Genomic DNA, 19,571 nt, shown 5'->3' on the forward strand with positions numbered 1-19,571 from the left:
TTCGAACCAGTGTCTGTTGCCATGCCGAGGCCGCTCTTAACGTGAAAACCTGTTTAAGTTTCTTCAGCACCCTTGCAGCTATCTTCAGCTAACGAGAAATGTTTAAGAAAGTTTATTCACACACTGTAGTAAGCTGCTCAAAAGCCTTACAGTATTATATCATGTAATAATATCTAATTTTGACGCCAGAAGTCAATATTTGCACGATTTCTAGATACAGAAGCAAGCTTTATAACAACACTATTTATTTTTATCATTGGCGTTTTAGAACTACTATGTGCATGATAATATTTTTTCCGGATCAAAGTAGGTAGCTTACGTTTTATCAAACCAACCGCGGTAAAACTGAAAAATAAAATATACGTGAGTCAGATTCAATTGATTCTTTTACCGCACACCAGCATCTCCCCGTCTTTATGCAAGTTGTTCGTTACTGAATAAAAAAAAATATTACCAACATAATACTAGCGTAGATCTCTCTTTCGTTGTAGTTTCATAAACTACAATAACAGTCCTATACATATTCGACGGCACTTCTCAAGGGGTAGGTACCATAATACGTACTACGGCAGGTGAGGGCAGCTGAACCCCCTGGATTTTGTATACCTCCATATTATCTACTGTTGTCGATAAAAGTTCTCATTTTGCATTACAATATAATATGCGTTAAGTCATTAATTAATTAATTATTCCACTGCTTCAAATTAAAAGTAATTCAGCACACTCACACGAGTAAAAACGTGCCTAAGACCAAATTGATCGAAGACAGATTAAATGTGCTTTGTATGTAAATTTGTCAACGCGATGGTTGATTATTCCACGGAAGACGTCATAAACCACTTTGCTGAAGATCCTCGAAAGTTACTTTTAAAATAGCTATCCTATATAATTAAAGAATGTAAATAAAAAAATAGCTATTTTAATTTTATTTATTTATTTGACTAGGCACCTATAAAGAATTACCAGGATATCCTGCGGGTGTTTTCCGTATGTATACTTAATGTTTAGTGTAGGTGCCTTCGTATATTGTGTAAGGCAAAACAAGCGCACGGGACCCGGCTTGAAAAAAATCAGATTTGCCCACCTAGTATATATATGTTGATTTCATTGGGTTTCATTGAAACGACATTACGAGTATTACAAAAATCACGCGAGACGTCAGAAAAATCATTAAACAACGTAAGTGTGAATGTTTAATAATCGATTCAAATAACGCATTCCAGTCAATATAAGTAGTGTTTGATGTATAGCAGAAATATAAAGGGGTAGGCAAACAGGCACACCTGCTCGAATTTAATTTTAAGTATAACCTATTATTCTGTAAAATCATAAGTTAGACGAGTATTTACATTTAGTGGAACAAAAGTAGACAAACTCACTACAGAGTCAAAGGTATAAGCAAGTTCGAAATTGCAACTAAAAAATACCTTAATTTTTTTGTCCTTAATTAGATGGCAATGAGTCCCGCATGACTTGCAAATTGCCCGTTTGACCCTCGTGATCACATCTCTTAATACAACCATAGGTATTACACTTTATACGATAACGTGACCTATATATAGAGTTTAACAAGTAAATGCAAGGAAAGACGTAGTTTAATTTTCAGAAATAGTAAACTGAATCAATAATATTTGCTAAACGAATCTATGAACTACTAACAGAAAACAAAAATTAAATTATCTATTACTTCTGCTTACGACGGAACGTACTTCCTCTGGCATTTTTCCTTTTGTAATTGAAACTATAGAAAGAGATAAGCTTAGCTTGTAAATATGACAACTTTGATTTTCCATCTCTTTTTGTTCCCGTATGTCAAACTGTCTATGCGGTTAATTTGCAGTCTGTCAAAGCCGATAAATAAAAAAAAGCTATGAACTGTCAACTTGAAGTCTCAAGAAAAATTTACATTTCCGATTTCCGTTCAATCAACGATTGGCGTCGTGGTCTCGGCTCCGGAATTAGAATATATTTTTCCAATTTATTAAGGGCTGTAAATAATTGTTGTATTTTGTAAAGTATCTATATTGCTTTGCGTGAAAATTAATAAGTAACACAAAATTATTAAAATCATCGGGATGGACGTGGATGAAAATATGGGCGCTGACAACGGCGATGTCTTCATGCACCGTATCAAAGAACTTACGGCAGAAGAGAAACAACAGCTTGAATCACAGAACTCCCGCATTATTCCTGCATCAAAAGCAACGAAGCTTGAGCGAGAAGCGCAAAAGCACTGGGATCTTTTCTACAAAAGGAATGAAACGAAATTCTTCAAAGACCGGCACTGGACCACACGTGAGTTTCAAGAGTTAATTAACTTCGATCCAGAGCAGCAATTAGTATTCTTAGAGCTCGGCTGTGGCGTCGGCAACATGGTGTTCCCGTTAGTTGAAGAAGGATTTTCGAATTTTTACTTTTACGCGTGTGATTTTTCACCACGTGCAATAGAGTTCGTAAAGTCGAACCCTCTGTATGATGAGAACAAGATGAAGGCGTTTCGAGCTGATTTGACTACAGACGACTTGTTTGAAAACGTGGAGGAAGGCAGCGTGGATCTAGCAAGCCTGATCTTTGTCCTATCGGCCATATCGCCGTCAGCGTGGGCACATGTCGCGAGCGTTGCATTCCGCGTGCTCAAGCCCGGAGGCATGTTGCTGTTTAGAGATTACGGACGATATGACATGGCGCAGCTACGATTCAAACCGGGGCACAAGATTGCAGAGAATTATTATATGAGACAGGATGGCACTAGGTAACGTCACATGGTTACTATTTTCACTATTATTATTTTACCATGGTCATGGTGGTCCTTTTCTCACCTGCTGCCTCCCTCTTTTATTATTAAACCGTAAGACTAAACTGAGATTGTGATCATAAATCAATCTGTATGATAATGAAACTAGAGACACCAGTTTAAGCTTCTACTTATGGGTTTTTTACTACTGTAACAAATCTATTTGTACCAGTAGAGCGCCTTGTAAAAGAGTTGTCTGGGGAAGTACTGCCACCTTACCTACTTCTGCCGCCAAGCACTAATGAGAGCATAACTGCATTCTGGTTTTGAAGGGTTAAGGGTGCTGGTGAAATTATGAGCACATGAGACTTATCTACTTATATTGCAGGAAGGCACATTGGCAGCCCCCTCAGATCTTTCTGATTTAATGCTCTGAACTATTATGGACAGGTATGTCGCTTACCACCGGACGTACGACTTGATCATGCCATTACTTAGTAAATAAGAAAACACCATGTTCTTTTTCGTTTATTACATGAAGTCAAAAGTAACCAACTTGTAGGAAGGTAACTGTTAATTGTTCAGTCAGGTAGTATATACAATGCATGTTAAAAACTAATTAATTTGTTACAGGACATATTACTTCAGTGAAGAGCAGCTAGAGCAGTTATTCTTCAAAGCAGGGTTTGAAATCATAAAGAACACTTATGTCCAGCGCCGCACTATCAACTTTAGAGAGGGCCTTGACATTCCCCGCATTTTTGTGCAAGGGAAATACAAAAAGTCAGCAAATGGTAAGTAAGTTGTCACGATGCAAATTTTTGTTTAAAGATTTAAAGAACCATTAGTGGATTAACGCCAGCTAGTTTTTCTTTTCTTTTATTCGCGTAAATACGTTGTCAATGGGGCCAAGAAGAGTCTAAGAGCAGAGGCTCTTAATGATTTTTAGTTTAAAAAAACTACATTTTTTTATTCACGTAAATACATTGTCAATGGGGCCAAGACTCTGCTCTTGTGATTTTTAGTTAAAAAAAAAGCAACATTTTATAATTTGAAATGATGAAAATTGCTAACCATTGAGATAACTGTGATTTGCATGTATATTAGCTCTATCTGACACTTACTACTTTTCCCGTTTAAAATATAAAATGTACAGTTGCCATCTCACAAACAAATATATTTCTTTACAGGTTGAACTAACTAATCAAGTGCGCTCGGATCATAGAATATATCCCTGAAATGAAGGTTTGCCTATTTCATTAAAACCATTTTCTCCCATTCATTATATTATATTTTCCTTTATATTTTTGATTACCCTTTTTAAATGTAACATCTTTTTATGATTAATATAATTTTCCCAATATATTTATATTCTTGTAATAAAAATATTCCCTCCTAAGAAAATCCTATTCGTTTTTCAATACAACATCCTTTCCTATTTGAAGTCATATCCCATTCTATCGTTTAATTTTAAAAAGCGACAAATTAGATTTCGACTCTGTATTTTGTGGAATTTTAATATTTAATATCAGAAATGAATATTTACGATGTTAAACGGTTACACACGGCGACTTAACAAGCGACACGCCTATCTACGACAATGGCAGTGCCACGGCGCACACCCTAATACGTAAGTTGACAAGTATACCACATCCCTGCTTAAGATGTGCCTGTCTGTAAAGACAGACTATTAGCGCTGACTGAATCGCTGCAGATGCGCTGTTAAAAGTCGGCATGTGCAACCGCTCTTATGTCAAATAAATAATTTGTCGGTTTATACATCTATTACTAACATGATGACAGCGCAGTGCAACTGAAAACCTTCAGTTGACTCCAACAGGCGATACTAATCAGCTTAGGGACCATTATTGGCTTTAACTTCATCAAAATTCTTTATATCATTTAACATCTTTTTTAACGTTATTTAAAATTGTAGCATAGGGCCGCCAGTTGAGAGTTCTGATGCACATCTAAATGCCTTAGAGCAATGCTGATAATATTCTTTTATTAATAAGCATTATTTGTTTATTATTTTACTTAGTAAGCTTTTACAATTGTTTCAGACAATATAGCTGAAAGAAATTGGCTTCTAAGACAACAAGAACATGGTGAGTTGAAGTTTTTTAAAACTTAAAGATATTACAAGATTGACGTGTAATATATTTCCTCAAGGCTGAGCTTCAAGTTATTGACAAATTGCCACTGCAAATTGTTACCTTATATTTTAAAATAATGTTGTAAGTCTTAATTGATTAGATGAGCTTCGTTCGAATGTTGGATACCGACAACCGATTTTCATAAAAGATATCCTATAATTCTGGTATAGAATGACACTGCTTAACTAAACCAGTGATCGGCAAAGCACGACTCGCGAGCCACATGCGACTTTTTGGCCTCTTTAGTGTGATTCTTCCACAAAATACCAGTGTGAATGCGAATTGGAACGGGTCTACTGAAGATTAATAACAGCCAGCTTAGAAATACCCTAAGTTCATAACAATATACGTAGCAATGTAGTTCAAGTGAAAAAGGATTGGCTCCAAGATAAAATTTAAATCTGTACTGTTGTTATTTGGTTTTGTTGACTAGTGAGTTTGCCGACCAGTGTTTCTAAACCATTAACATAGGTGTTTAATTGCAGCAGTGAACCCGATGAGTGAATTATGAAGTAATGCATTCAAATTTAATAGGTTAATATTTCAACCATTAATTTCTATTAAACTAATTACTACGTAGCTTTGATTTGAATAATATGATATATATGTAGTTACCATTGGAGATTAGTATTTTTGTAGCAAGTCAATAAACATATATAACTACATATACAATTTCATTTTCAATGATGATAACATAGTTCATCTGAACGCTTTGATGTACACACATTTTATGTCTTTCGCTCCTATCTGACAATATTTCTCTATCATATCAGCACATTACTCTGTTGTAATACAATTGACAGAATTTTATTTTCTTTCAGAGTTACTTCGTCAACAGCTGAGTTGCGTCATTATTATCTGGTAAGTTTAATAAATACTTGTACTTGTTTGTTCTAGACTGAGTTTTGATTGTTGTTAAGTGACTCAGATTCTGTGCTATGTAATCTTTAATATGATGATTCCAAGATAGGGACATCTGACATTATAATGCTGTTAGCATAACTATCCCAACTGATTTTTACACATTACAACTAAGGGACAGCAGAATATATGAATCTGTATTCTAAAGAATTTCATTGTTTACAGATACATACGGAATGAGCATATTATGTTGTTTTGGAAGTCCATAAAATTTTATAGGTAAGTAAAGATAATTTACATTAAATAAATATTTTTAAATTACGGAAATAACTTGGTTGCTGAAACCACTTGCAACGAAATTTTATCACACTTCTGCCCCCGTAGCATGGCCACGCATGATAGTCGCGACGCGCGCGATAAAATTGAAATAAGCTCGTGCTATTGGCTGTCTCAATCAGTAGATAGCCAATAGCACGCGCTTATTTCAATTTTATCGGGCGCGTCGCGATTATCATGCGTAGCCACGCTACGGGGGCAGATCTTTACAAAACTGCCGCCGCTAGTTTTTTTCAAAAAATTTCATCAAATCAAAAAGATCAAATATCAGTAAATAAAGGGCCGATTTGTCACTATTTTTATTTTTTCCTAAGTGGATAAATTATTAATTTTTTTAACATTAATTTCTCGGTTTTGAGTTTTTGTCACAAACGCCGTTTCAAGTAACGGCGGCAGAGTTATTATATTTTTTAATACTCAAACTTCAGTAACTTAAGCCATGTAAAATGATGACCAGACCTTCAGGTCTCCCTCACCAGAGTGAACCCATTAAACCATGTTGACCAACGTAATGCGTCTGATTAAACCTAGTTACATCACATAAATAGCTATATAGATAACAAATGTTAATTTCAATAATTTGTTTTCAGTGTGCAAGACATCCACACTGGTGCTGTGTATGGTTGAGTTGGTTTAAATCAGCTACCATTTAGATACCTTTACGATGATGATGAAATTCGGATTATGAAGATAATGAGATTCGGATGTGTGTCCGTTCGCAGAAACAACAAATAATTGCTCATCAACTTAGACAACCCCTTCTTTTTCAAGATGGAGTTCATACAATGATGTGTGCTCATTATGTGGGGGAGCAGCTGCACTGTGATTCCCCCATAGGCCATAAATCAAAAAAAATCATTGGCTTATCCCGGTTAGATCAACTCACTAAGTTAGTAACTAGTTAACAAGCTTCCAAAAACTATAAATATCAATGTAATTAGGTCACGTTATCATTCACTTTTGTGCATCGGAAGTGAGCGCATCGCGAGACTAATTATCACCACGTGTGAGTCATCGAAACTTAATCACTTTGTTTTTGAGTGTCACTATTCCAAATCAAGTGTTTACGTGTTGTGAAAGCATGGAGATCCAAGAGCATGGTATGTACTTTTATTATCAATTTTTTTTAATTTTTTTTATGCATATTTTTTTTTATATAATTTTTTTATTGAAGGCAGTTTTTTGGTGAAAATTTTTGGCATAACTTAATTTCCTTTAGACCTACAACTTTTGGCTGCGCTGAGCTGCACCTGAGGTATATGGTTTTTGAATAAGGAGTATGTCCTTATTAAGAGCTATAAGTTTCATTTGCATCTTGCTGCCTCTTCTTGGCTTAAAGGGGTGTCAAAGTATGCATGTCCATAGTATTGAATTTTTAATTTTTTTTTAAGTTCAGCTTTCATATTGTTTTAGGTACATTTTTCAAATGTTCTGTATCGAGGATGACAATTTTTGATATTTGGCACTCTAAAGTGGGTAATCCAAATGAAAAAATGCAACACGTCCTGAGCACTTTGACCGAAACATCATCCCTTTCTGACGACATCGAAAATATTGATTTAGAGACTTTAAGCCTTAAAATTAAGAATATTTGTAAACGAATTTCCCACTACTGGGCAAAGTCGAATCGTACTAGATCTAAATTCTTAGAAAAATATTCAGATTGGCTGCATGTCGTTGAAAATATTGATGTACAGCGAACTGAGTTACGTGTATCTCAGAGCTTTGACGAAGTTAAACCATCAACTTCTTCATCGCATGGCCGTCCGAGAATTAACTTTGACGACACCAGTAAACGTACAAAAAGCAGAAGATTGGCTAGTTTGTCTAACCAAGACCCTTCTCTTGTACAGTCATTGCTCAATGCGTCCGATAGCTTGTCTTGTCCTGAAATCGATTCTAGCGAAGTTTTATCGCTCATTGTTGAAGCTCAGTTAACTCGACATCAATATATATTAGTAAAGAAATTTATAGACAATAAGTTTTCAAAAACCATTTTCCCATCTTACCAAAGTGTCGTGGAATCTAAAAAACACTGTTATCCTTCAGATATTACTGTTACAGAATCATCCGCCGAAGTCGAACTTCAAAGTTTATTAGATCATACTGCCAATCGGATTCTCAAGTCTCAAAAAGATGTTTTGGATAGTGTACCTAATGAGTCTCTAGATAAGATATCTTTGATAGGGAAATGGGGTTTCGATGGCAGTACAGGGCATTCAGAATATAAACAGTGTTTTTCTGACTCCACTCTTGAAGACAGTAGCCTGTTTGTTACTTCGTATGTGCCACTTCAGCTTGTTTTGACAACAGATAACAAAGAAAATTCAGTAGTTTTGTGGAAAAATCCTCGTCCTTCATCAACTCGATACTGTCGTCCTATACGCCTCCGATATTTGAAGGAATCGACTGCAGTGTCAGTTGAGGAAGAAGCTCATTTTAAAGATAAAATAAGGAACTTGCAGCCTACTGTTTTCAAGGAAGAAGATCGCGAATATCGCATTACTCATTGTTTGCAACTTACTATGGTAGATGGTAAAGTGTGTAATGCACTTAGTGGTGTTTCTTCATCAAAATGTTTTATTTGTAACGCCTTGCCCAGTGAAATGAACAAAATTGACGAATGTTTAAATAAGGAAGTCGATGAGAGTAAATATGAATTTGGTTTATCACCTCTTCACGCGTTAATACGTTTTTTTGAATATTTTGTTCATGTCGCGTACAAGTTAGATGTTAGGAAATGGCAAGCTAGGTCCGCTAATGACAAAATGCTTGTTGCTGCAAAAAAATCATATGTTCAGACTCAATTTAGAGAAAGATTAGGGCTTATAGTGGATAAGCCTAAAAGTGGCGGAAGCGGAACATCAAACGATGGTAATACAGCCAGGCGGTTTTTCTCGAATTCAGAAATTTCCGCTGAAATTACTGGGATCAAGAAGGATCTCCTAGATCGTTGCTGGATCATCCTTCAATGTTTAAATTCGGGATATAATATTAATAAGACGAACTTCGAAGAGTTCGCTTTAGAGACGGCTCGGCAGTTAGTTGCCGAGTATCCGTGGTATAACATGCCTGCTTCCGTTCACAAAGTTCTAATTCATGGTGCTAATGTTATAGATTACTTTATTATGATAAATGTTATATGATAATGTTATTTTTATGTATTTTTATTGTTTTAATTTATTCATTTGTGGTTATTGTTAATACAAATAATCATTATTTACACAGTTTTACCATTAAAAGTCGCAGTAATGTTTTAGATACATCGTCTAAAAACAAAATTACTGCGAGACATTTTTACACCTAAATATTGTCAAATATTTTTTTAAATGTATAATTTTATTAATTTACGTTTACCTAATCATATTTTAACGTAATAAAATAAAAAAATAATAATAATTTCGGAGTTACGTATTTATGACCGCCTTAGTATGGAGCGTGAATCACCGTGCAATGTAGATAAGAGTCGGGTATTCAGTGCCCAAGAGCAACTAGTAATGATCATAAACAAAGAAGACTCCCACACTTGAAATATGCTTGGATGAGCCAGTAATTGCTGTCATTCAGAAGACCGTATAATTGTGGTGCCATTCGTCGTTTGTGTGGTCATGTCGTGATAGCAACTAGTTATTGGTCAAATTAGATGACCACAACTCGCAATCTGACTATACTTGGGTGAGCTGATATAAATTGCTATCATTCAGAAGACCGTATAATGATGGTGCCATTTGTTGTTTGTGGCCGTGAGAGCAACTCATCAACAAAGGAAACCTCCACATTTTGAATATGCTTGCATTGAGCCCGTTTGAAAACTGTCTATCTGATAGCTGTATAATTTCGATGATGTGTGATTAACAAGCGAGATAAGTTAATCAATCATTCAGCTAGTAACTAGACTAAAATGAATCAGATTTTAGAAGTGTGGTTGAGCTAAAATGAGAACCAGTTACCATTCTGATATGATGATGACGAGATCCAGTGTCTTCAGTCCGCGAGAGCAGCTAATAATTTCTTCGATGCAGGTGCCCAGCACATTTTATAGGTGCAAGTATAGGTAAGACTCACATGTTAGTCTCATATAAAATCAAATATAATTCCAGATCTAGTAATGGTATATGGTTTTTTTTACCACTTAATAGTAGGATATTACGTAATGTACTAATTAAAAATGTCTTAACAATTCTGTTTACTGTTCCCGAATAGAGTTCGAGAAAAACCGCCCTGTCAACATTGTCATTTAGTGCTTGTATATCTCTTATGTTGCACAAAGCTTTGCGTTTATAAGATAGTATTGAAATGATGACAAACCCTATCAGGACTCCCTCAACAGAGAGAACCCAATTTACCATGTTGACCTACCAAACACGTCTGATCTACTTTCTACCTTTAGTTTATTATGATGTTCTTGTTTTTAAGGTTACTAAGTAGTCATATTATCTTGTTTCAGATGTACAGTTTTTTGGCGTACTTTTTATTACAATCCAGGTAAATAATGTCAACAGCATCCTTGTGTAACAAAATTAACATATAGTGTAATTTAATGATGATATTATTTTTTTACCATCTTTCGGGGCTGAAAGTCTTGATGATAAATTTTTACTGAGGTCACGAAATGTCTCCCATTTGGATTCTGCTATTAGTATCGTCGCTTTAACCTGATTTCTTTTACAGGTACTTTTGGTGGATTGAAGGCTTCTGGCATCTTATAACTGGTCACTATACATATAACTGGTCACTATTTTATGTACGCAAGTGTAAATATAGCAAATTATACAACAATAAAATACCAAACTACTATAATTATCGTTTGATTTAACTAAAATGTATGACATTATTTCAAATTACAACGACAAAACTGCCCCCAGAACGAAAAAAAGTTACAACTGCTGTATAAAGTACGCATGGTTGTACCTTTTCTTGTTACGAGCGGAGAAAACCACCTTTTGCCCAATTTATACATTCATATTTGTTCAAGAAATAATTCACGCATTTTAATATGCGAAATATTTTACTTTTTCAAATACATCGTGATTAATCGGGAGACTGCAAAACTTTCCACTAAGTTTCTTATCAAGGGAGTTAATTTGAGATGCATTACTTTAATAATAAGTAAAAGCCAGTGTGTGAATACGAAGGAAATGTGGAGTAAAATCAGCCTGCTTTTGTATATGCGATGCATTTCATTCTTTGTGCTTTAAGAAAGTAAGGCGACGATATCTGAATCTCCTATTTCCGGTAGCTTCCGCAGTAGAAACTTCGGCACATTGTTTCTTCCAAACCGTTTTCAGATTTTGATGCTAGAAACTATAGACGAGATTTACAACTAAAAATAAATTTATTGCGGTGTCAATTGATGATGCTCGAGGTCTGTCGATGATTTAAAAAAAGAACAAAGCTAAAGTTATATTTAAATTGCTTCAAGAGAGTGTAGAGAACATTCCTTAGTATGTGAGTTGACACTTGGTTCCACTAGTGGGTCTAGTAAAATTTTGCCTAGTACCCGTGTCTCCACTACATAACGTGAGTGGATCGATTATATGTAAATACTTTTCTCCACTTCTCTCGTAAAGATACTGGTGACCGTCAGGATGGCTGGTGGCCTGTGGCGTCTGGCACTGAGTAAATTCGGGAGAAATATTTGTATGGCCTACATTTATTTCTCTCCCGAGTTTGGGTGTAATTTGTGGTTTTTTATGTGTGTGTCCATGGCACCCGCGACACAGGGTTTCCCTAGTGCGGGGCTATGTTGAGTGTGTGCATTATTATTATTATTCAAGAATTGCTACCTTTTCAAAATGAGAAATTAAAAAAAATAATTGTCCAGTTATTCTGATATCAGGAAGAAGTGCCAACGCCTACCCTTTATATTATGGCAATAGAGCAGTAAAAACAATTGCATTTTTAATTTAATTAGGCACTTAATAAAATTTTCAATCGCATATTTTTTTAAAAAGCTTTTAAGTCGTGAAAGTAGCAATTATTGGTAATACATACTTCTGGAAAATCTGCTCCCTTCATGCTGATGATGATGATGATGAAGTCGCGACCAGCTATCCTGATATCAGAATGGCTGGTCAATTATCTTTTTAAATTTCTCAAAATATATCAAAGGTAGCAATTATTTAGAAAAGGTAGCAAGTCTTGAATATGCACTCAGTGCCAGATGCCACAGGCGCCCAGCCATCCCGAAGGTCACAAGATACTGGCCGCACAAGTGTGCTTGCACTAGAAATCCATATCACTGTTTGATTAACTCGAGCGCAAACAGGATCTTACCAACTTGCAATAAGAAAAAGAAAAATAAGTTTCGATATAATATTTATTAAAATTAGTCTTATCTTAATCCAAAACTACAAGAAAAATCGTCTTCTCGATGTTTCCATCTGGTGCCTTCTCCCGGCGATGATCCACTCGTAGTCGCCGCGCTTCGAGTCGAAGGTACCTTGCTGCAGTGAGATAAGCTTGAGTGTGAACCGCGGGCCCAGCTCGCACAGCTTTGCTCGTTTGCCATCTGAGGTGAACTCATACCTGTAGGTATTTGGGATATTAAAATCGATTGCGTACTTCTAGGAAGTATTAAATTCGCGAGTCTAGTAATTATGGGAGGGAATACACCTTTATTGGATAGTCTTTAGCAGATTTGTCTTTACCTGTGGTGTCGAAAGAAGATGTAATCGCGCTGGTTGTGGAAGGTAACAGCACGGCGGCCGCGGAATTGCGGCTCGTAATGGAACAGTGCTCCTAACATGCGGCCCACAGTGAGACCTAGGCGGGTGCTGAAGTTGTTCAAAATTACCTAAAAAAACTTGGTTTGTGAAAAGAATTTGGTTAATCTTATATTAAACAAATAATATACATAGACGCAGAACTGCTTTACTAAAGTCCAAGCGCGGCACTTTTTCGCTATATAAAAATGTTCGTCTCGCACTTGCGACCATAAGACGTAGTTTAACACACCATTGTTTTTATTCAATCAAGAAAACGAAAATTCAACATGGTCACACTTATAACCATAATTTTTACCTCAGGTCTATGATTAGTGATTTCCTTATAATCTTTCCTCAGCTCTGGCGTGATCTTGCAGCTGGAAAGTCTAAAGTGTGCAGTAGGTCCATTGGGCAGGTGTATCAGAAGGAAACCATTGGGCTGCTTCTGGTTTTCATTGATTACTATTACATCTGTTACGTTTTCTCGGATTGCTGATTGGACTATACGTTTAACAGATGACCTGAATGAAAGATATTAAACTGACATAAAATTAAATATTGACAGTCCAAATAGAGAGCTGAGCAATTGTCAAAATACGGTACTGTGCATTAATATGGTGCAAAATACGGTATTGTGGTAAAATATGAGCTCTATTTCTCTACTGTGGTCCATCTTTTAAGCTTTTAAGCATCTTTGTTCACCATATTTTAAGCAAATAAATTTTCAATAATTCACACTAGCTGAGTGCAGTTTTAACACTGAAGCATACTAATAACACGCAAGCAAGCGTATTTTGTGAGATATACATCTTACAAAATACGTCCATTTTTAGAACTAGCCTTAGGCGATTATCACACTGTACCGCGCCGGAACCACGCGCATGGTGGCGGAGACGCAAATCTGCGTCAACGCGCGGTTTGATCTGTGCATCTGGCAGCGGTCGGGCCCGCGTCACTTAAAGTACTCGCTTGGCAGTTGATTGCCGTAGTGATTGTAAATGTAGCCGAGATCCTTCTTTGACAAGAACGGTTATTAATACAGAACTCATTCAGGACGCTGCAGTTATACTGTCTATTTGGTTGTTGTTTACTCAAATAAAAAGACACCGAAAATATTGAATATATCCCTTTTTATTATTATTATTATTATTAAGGTGGCTTCATTTGAGGCCTATGAGGCCCCTCATCACTGCGACCATAAATGATCTATTGTGATCACCACTAATCACAGCTCGGAGCCAAGACCAACAGCATTAAGGAACTGAAGGACTTTCCTGGCCTACAGTCCTCCTCCTACAGTCCTTATGGCCTCTGGGTGTGGCCTGTGCCTACCCAGTATGGAGCTTCTCACGCCCATCAGAGGTCAGCATTGGGTGAGGAGAACGCCCATCAGAGGGCAGCATTGGGTGAGGAGATGCATAGGAGTTTCATCCGCCTCGTGGCAGAATTCTCGAATTAACGCAGCCTCTCTTCAGGTTTAGATCCGCACAAGCAATTATGGCGTACATTTCGGCCTGAAAGATAGAGGCATGACGTCCCATGTTCAGCTTGTACCTGAGACTGGGTCTCACGCCGTGTATACCACAGCCTACGTTGGGTCCCATCTTGGACCCATCGGTATACCAAAGGAGGCTACCGTCCTTCCAGGTGAGACTGTTAGTTTCCCAGTCTTCCCTAGTTGAAAATTCTACCTGGTAGTTTCTTGAAATTTTGCTTGGGGAGCATTACATCAGAAGTCATTCTCAGAACAGGATGTTCCAGAATTGAGTCCTGGGCCGATCTCAATGTCTGGGAGAGCCATCTAGTCCTTAACCTGGTGGATACATGCTGTTGCCGGCCTCCTTCTGTATGAATACATTCAGGGGAGTCAGATTCAGCAATGCATTTAGGGCCGCTCCAGGTGTAGTGGACATGGCTCCCGTTGTTAGCAGGCACGCGACACGATGTAGACTGCCCAATGTGACAATAGTGGTTGTTTGACTGACTTTGCCACTCCAAACAACAGACGCATATGTTACTATGGGCCTCACAATTGCCTTATATAACCAGAGAGTCATCTTGGTTTAAGACCCCAGCGCTGTCCTGCCATACGACTACAGATACATAAGGCCATCTTGGCCTTGTTAGCTATATGACAGTTCCACGTTAGGGTTTGATCTAGGGTTATCCCTAAATATTTAACTTCTGCGGAAAAACTCACAGCCCTGCCACCAAGAATCGGTTCCACTAGCTTGTCTAGTTTCCGCTTCCTAGTGAAAGGACCAATAGTTGTCTTTTCCGCATTAATAGATAATTCGTTATCTTGACACCACACGGAAATGGTGTCAGGAGCTCCTTGCATAAGTGATGAATCATCATCATTCGAGGGCACTGCCAAAGCACTATATCATCACTGATGATATAGTGCTTTGGCAGTGCCCTCGAACTCTGATCACTAGGTCATCCGCATATACCTGGGCGTCAATGTTCAGTTCGGCCAACCTATACAGGAGCTGATCCACAGCAAGAGTCCAAAGGAGAGGAGAAATTACTCTACCTTGCGGGCAACCCCTTACTGTGGACGCCACAAGCCGGTCCCCGTGTAACGAGATACTGGCTCTGCGGCTTAAGAGCATATTTTGCCCCCATCTCGTAGTAGAAGTGTCTACACCTTTGCAGGTTAGTCCCTTTACGAATAGAGTACGAATGGGCGTATTGTCAAAAGCACCCTCCATGTCTAGAAAGGCACATAGTGCTATTTGTTTGTCCTCAAACGCTCTTTCCGCCCTGTCCACAAGGTGGAGCAGAGCTGCCTCTGTGGATTTTCCACTTTGATAGCCGTGTTGAGTGTGATGGATAGGTCTATATATTAAGGACGAAGCCCTAATGTGATTGTCAAGTACCTTCTCCATTGCTTTGAGCAAGAATGAGGTTAGGCAGATGGGTCTAAAGGACTTTGCAAGAGAGTAGTAATTTCTGCCTACTTTTGGTATAAATACAACTTTGCACGTTGTCCATTGTATTGATATGTGTCCCCAAGCAAGACTGGCTTTATATATTTTGACCAGGTATGGCAAGAGTACACTTATACCCTGCTGCAGTAAGATGGGAGTAATACTGTCCTCATCTGGGGATTTGTACAATTTAAACGAGCTAATAGCCCAAGCCACTTTTCGAGATCTAATAATGTTGGCGGCAATGTTCCAGTCCTCGTTGCGAGGCGTATGCACAGTAATTACTAAGTTAGTAAGCGAGTCGCGCAAGGCCCCCGGAAAGTGGGTTAACATTAGAAGCTCAACGGTTTCTGTCGTTGTGCTCGCTATGGTGCGGACCAGAAACAGCTCCACCAGCTCCATTTGCTCCTCTGACATGGGTTCCGAATTCCGGATACCCACGCGCAGGGAGCCCGCCATTTCGCTGCAAGTTGGTCTGTTCCTGCTTTCAGCCGACGCCATGGTCCTGGGAGCCTTCCTGACGTGTTCCTATGGCGACACTTCCTCTGACCGTCCATGCTTTTGCGCGTTCGGTGTTGGAGATGGTTTAGGCACCGGAAGTTAACTCCAGGGCTTTTCGGATAGAGGCAGAGCTTCTGCGTAGCTCATACCTGTTCTCATCAGACCCTGTAGTCTCTTATGGAGAGACCCACTCAGTCGAATGCGCGGCTGAGCGCTGGATTCCGACACCAGGAGATCCGAAAAACCCGCCTGGTTCGTATCCATAGCCGTAACCGAAGTCACGTCTTTATTGCTGGGTGGACTATCCATCCCAGCGATCGTTTCCTCCAAGGAGGAAATTAAGGTGTTAACGCTTATTTCATTTTCTTTCTCCATACATGTCCCACGAGCAGCTAGGGAATTAAGGGGTCACAACCGGCAGAACCCCGCTTGCCGGCTGAAGGGCATAAGGTTCCCTCGAGGTGCCCTGGAATCGAGGGTGCACCGTTAGCGGCTGGGCTCCCCCCAGGCACGCATCCAGAGGCACGGTACACCTAACACCATTGGATTGGGTGACGACATTTTAGCCTACGCCTGGCAAATGCCCGCACAAAGTCCAGGCATTTACTAGGAGTTGCCCCTGGGCAACTCCTAGTAAATGCCTGATGCATCCTGATGCACCGGCTCATGTTTTCCCTTCCTATACAATCCTGGGATTGCATAGGAATGGAAGCCACTCGTTCACGTGGAGGTACGTCGTCCTAGCACCCCTACATCCCTTTTTACGAACATGGATAATTAAAACTTCATTACAAAGATTTAAGAAAATATGAAGATAAATTTGATCGATTTTCAATAGCAAACATAAATTTATCGACGAGATCTATTGTACAAAACGACCATGTCCCTAAGCTTAAAAATCATACCCTGCGGTTCGCAGTACTAACGCAGCGTGCCGCGTTCCCGCGCGGAGAAACGTTGTCAGTGTGTTCGACGACGCGTGTTTCCCATACAAATTGAGGTACTTCAGTCTAAAAACGCAGCTCCGCGCGACGCCGCGGGGCGCAGTGCAGTGTGACAATCGCCTTATTCGTTTTGTAGCATTCAAATTACAGACTCACCTCTGTCGATACCTAGATAAAGAGTTAGGTATGATCCTATTGAGCTCTTTGCCAAATATCCTAGTTTTAGTATGAGGGTTGTCCGAGTATGTGATCAGAACTTTAGGCTCGTACGAGTTGTCGTAATATGAGGACAGTTCATCCAGTTCTATGTCTTTCTTTGCCTGTAATAATTACATATTAATAAGTTAAAATACAAAACTACAAAATGTGATATTGGTCGATGTTTTCCTTGATGTTAATAACGTTAAGTATGTTACTTTATTTACATCGATTTTGATCTTGACTTGGAAAACATAAAAATAATAAAATCTTCATGACATTAAATATAGAAAGTTACAAAGAGGTATATATCTTGTTTACAAACTTAGCTCTGAAATCTAAACAGTAAAAATAAATAATAAGCCATCAATAGCTGTTTTTTAGTCACACAACTAGGCGGTATAATATTGCTTAAAAAACAATACCACTCAAGTTGAAAAGTGAAGTTGAGTAATAACCACAAGTCAAAATAATAAAAATTATATAACCAACACACACAATTATTTATAAGAAAAGCACCTATTAAAAAACCTTAAAAAATGTTTTACACATAAATATCTATTCATTTGTAGACAATTGTACATTTTGTTTGTTGTTCTTCGCTGTGAATGTCAGATCGACTGTTGTTTGGCTCTATATTTTCAAAAGTAAATGAGAAAAATATAAAAATTCTGAAAACACCTAATAGGCCTTAGTTCGAATAATGAGATGACACATTTATCTTTTCTCTGTACAGTCACATCAGACCGTGTTCTTCGGATGAATTAATATATGCAATTACTTGACTCTCCTTTAAAATGAATTTTATTACTTGAGTCAAGTTGTTTGATAAGCGAAAATAACTTATGTTAATTAAAACATATTTTGGTAAGAATTTCTTACTTCATTACAGATATGTTGACAAACAAATTTTGTTCTACTGCTACAGTTTGTTTTCATGTTGAGGAAATCAGTTTATTTCCATAAATAAACTTATTTCATCAACCTGAAAACTAAGCTTTAAAATCACCAACCTCTTCCTGCTCCTCATTATCAGCATTCGCGAGCATCGTTTCATCTTTCTCGCGCAGAGACTCGAGTGTGTGAGGTACTTTCTTCGGGACATCTTCCCCTTCTTGTTTCTTCTCTAACTTACGCCTTAACAATAAAAAACAGGATGTCAATTTTGCACATGCTAAAAACTAGTAATTTATGAAGATAAAAGACGAAAGCGGTGAACGTTCAAGCTCTCCAGAAATGTACTCATTACTAATTATTTGGCGTAATTTTAATTCGCCAGATTTCATATAAAAATTTGAAATATGATAAATAAAAAATAAAGTAGAATATAACCTCACTTACTTCTTTTTGTCTTTACCGCGCGCCATTGCGATTAAATAATTTTTCCGTATTTAAAACAGATAACCGATTGATTAAAATGGTTATAACGCAAATTTAATGCTAATTTTGAACAAAATTGTAAAATGTACCATGCAACAACACATGTGTATTTGTTATGATACTTTTTTTTTTAATTTATTGCTGGCCATGGAAACAAAGTCCTTCAGCCGAATTTGTTATGATACTTATCACCAGTGTTGCCGTTGTACATAATTGAAAGTCCCTAGATGGTCAGAGATTTTCCGCTAGATTTGGGTAAAAATAATTTCCTAAAATCCGCTGGATGTCTCTAGACTTGGCGGTACTTCCATGCTTATTTGAAAATCGAATTTGAGTCACAAAATACAACAGTAAATAAAATTGCAAATATGAACCAAAAAGCACTCATTTTAATTTAGTTTTGAACACAACAAAAAAAAAAAAATCACATTCATCTCATTCTGTGAGTGAAAAAATTTCAATCAATAGGTTTTTGTCTTCCCCATTCCTAATCGTAACGAGCGAGAAAGGCATCAAACGAACGAATGGATGTTGTTTTGTTTATTACAGACCGTTATCGATCAGTCCGATTCTACGTTAGTGTTACCATCGTTAGACTAGAAAATTGGCCGAATATTACTAATTTACCGTATTTGATACAGGTTATAATTTTTGTGTCTGAAAAGAGCCTAGCGGTCAAAAAGACGCTAGAAGTAGCTAAATATTTTTTTCTCGCTAAAACCTTATTTTTCCCGCTAAACATGCATAAAATCCCCTAGATCTAGCGACAAATGTGCTAGAACAGCAACACTGCTTGTCACTGACAAGTTGACAGTTTACGT

At 37.7% G+C, this 19,571-nt stretch overlaps 2 protein-coding genes, 1 long non-coding RNA gene and 1 other non-coding gene across 5 annotated transcripts; 3 read left to right on the forward strand and 1 right to left on the reverse strand.

Moving 5' to 3' along the window:
• Positions 1 to 1,954: 1,954 nt before the first annotated feature.
• Positions 1,955 to 6,996, forward strand: LOC113233081 (methyltransferase-like protein 6). Of its 2 annotated transcripts, none has more exons than XM_026468061.1 (7): positions 1,955 to 2,752; positions 3,368 to 3,532; positions 3,925 to 3,979; positions 4,798 to 4,842; positions 5,712 to 5,751; positions 5,977 to 6,030; positions 6,678 to 6,996. In XM_026468061.1, the coding sequence occupies exons 1-3, from the start codon at positions 2,076 to 2,078 to the stop codon at positions 3,932 to 3,934; spliced, it is 852 nt and encodes a 283-aa protein (XP_026323846.1). In that variant the 5' UTR covers positions 1,955 to 2,075; the 3' UTR covers positions 3,935 to 3,979; positions 4,798 to 4,842; positions 5,712 to 5,751; positions 5,977 to 6,030; positions 6,678 to 6,996. The 2 variants fall into 2 exon arrangements, with proteins under 2 accessions (XP_026323846.1, XP_026323847.1); XM_026468062.1 differs by having other exon boundaries at positions 3,368 to 3,528.
• LOC113233462 lies at positions 5,565 to 5,649 on the forward strand. Its single transcript, XR_003310704.1, has one exon. It is a non-coding gene; the product is annotated as a small nucleolar RNA snR60/Z15/Z230/Z193/J17 (small nucleolar RNA).
• Positions 6,997 to 9,513: 2,517 nt separating the features above from the next.
• Positions 9,514 to 11,473, forward strand: LOC113233100. Its single transcript, XR_003310672.1, has 3 exons — positions 9,514 to 10,141; positions 10,535 to 10,572; positions 10,759 to 11,473. It is a non-coding gene; the product is annotated as an uncharacterized LOC113233100 (long non-coding RNA).
• A 924-nt stretch (positions 11,474 to 12,397) lies between these two features.
• Positions 12,398 to 18,852, reverse strand: LOC113233134 (probable ribosome production factor 1). The gene is made up of 6 exons (XM_026468134.1): positions 18,712 to 18,852; positions 18,384 to 18,507; positions 17,329 to 17,492; positions 13,111 to 13,315; positions 12,738 to 12,883; positions 12,398 to 12,615 (listed from the first exon to the last, which is right to left on the reverse strand). Exons 1-6 carry the CDS (start codon positions 18,735 to 18,737, stop codon positions 12,438 to 12,440), a joined length of 843 nt encoding a protein of 280 aa, XP_026323919.1. The 5' UTR covers positions 18,738 to 18,852; the 3' UTR covers positions 12,398 to 12,437.
• Positions 18,853 to 19,571: the final 719 nt, after the last annotated feature.

The sequence above is a fragment of the Hyposmocoma kahamanoa genome, unplaced genomic scaffold (assembly GCF_003589595.1).
Source record: "Hyposmocoma kahamanoa isolate Upper Pololo Valley unplaced genomic scaffold, ASM358959v1 78, whole genome shotgun sequence".
NCBI lineage: Eukaryota > Metazoa > Arthropoda > Insecta > Lepidoptera > Cosmopterigidae > Hyposmocoma > Hyposmocoma kahamanoa.

Coding starts and splice junctions, on each gene's coding strand:
- LOC113233081 (XM_026468061.1), top strand. CDS start 2,076: ATGGACGTGGATGAAAATATGGGCGCTGACAACGGCGATGTCTTCATG. Junction 2,753..3,367: donor ATGAGACAGGATGGCACTAG/GTAACGTCACAT, acceptor AATTTGTTACAG/GACATATTACTTCAGTGAAG.
- LOC113233134 (XM_026468134.1), bottom strand. CDS start 18,737: ATGGCGCGCGGTAAAGACAAAAAGAA. Junction 18,508..18,711: donor CGCGGTAAAGACAAAAAGAA/GTAAGTGAGGTT, acceptor TTTATTGTTAAG/GCGTAAGTTAGAGAAGAAAC. Junction 13,316..17,328: donor TTATCTAGGTATCGACAGAG/GTGAGTCTGTAA, acceptor TCTTTCATTCAG/GTCATCTGTTAAACGTATAG.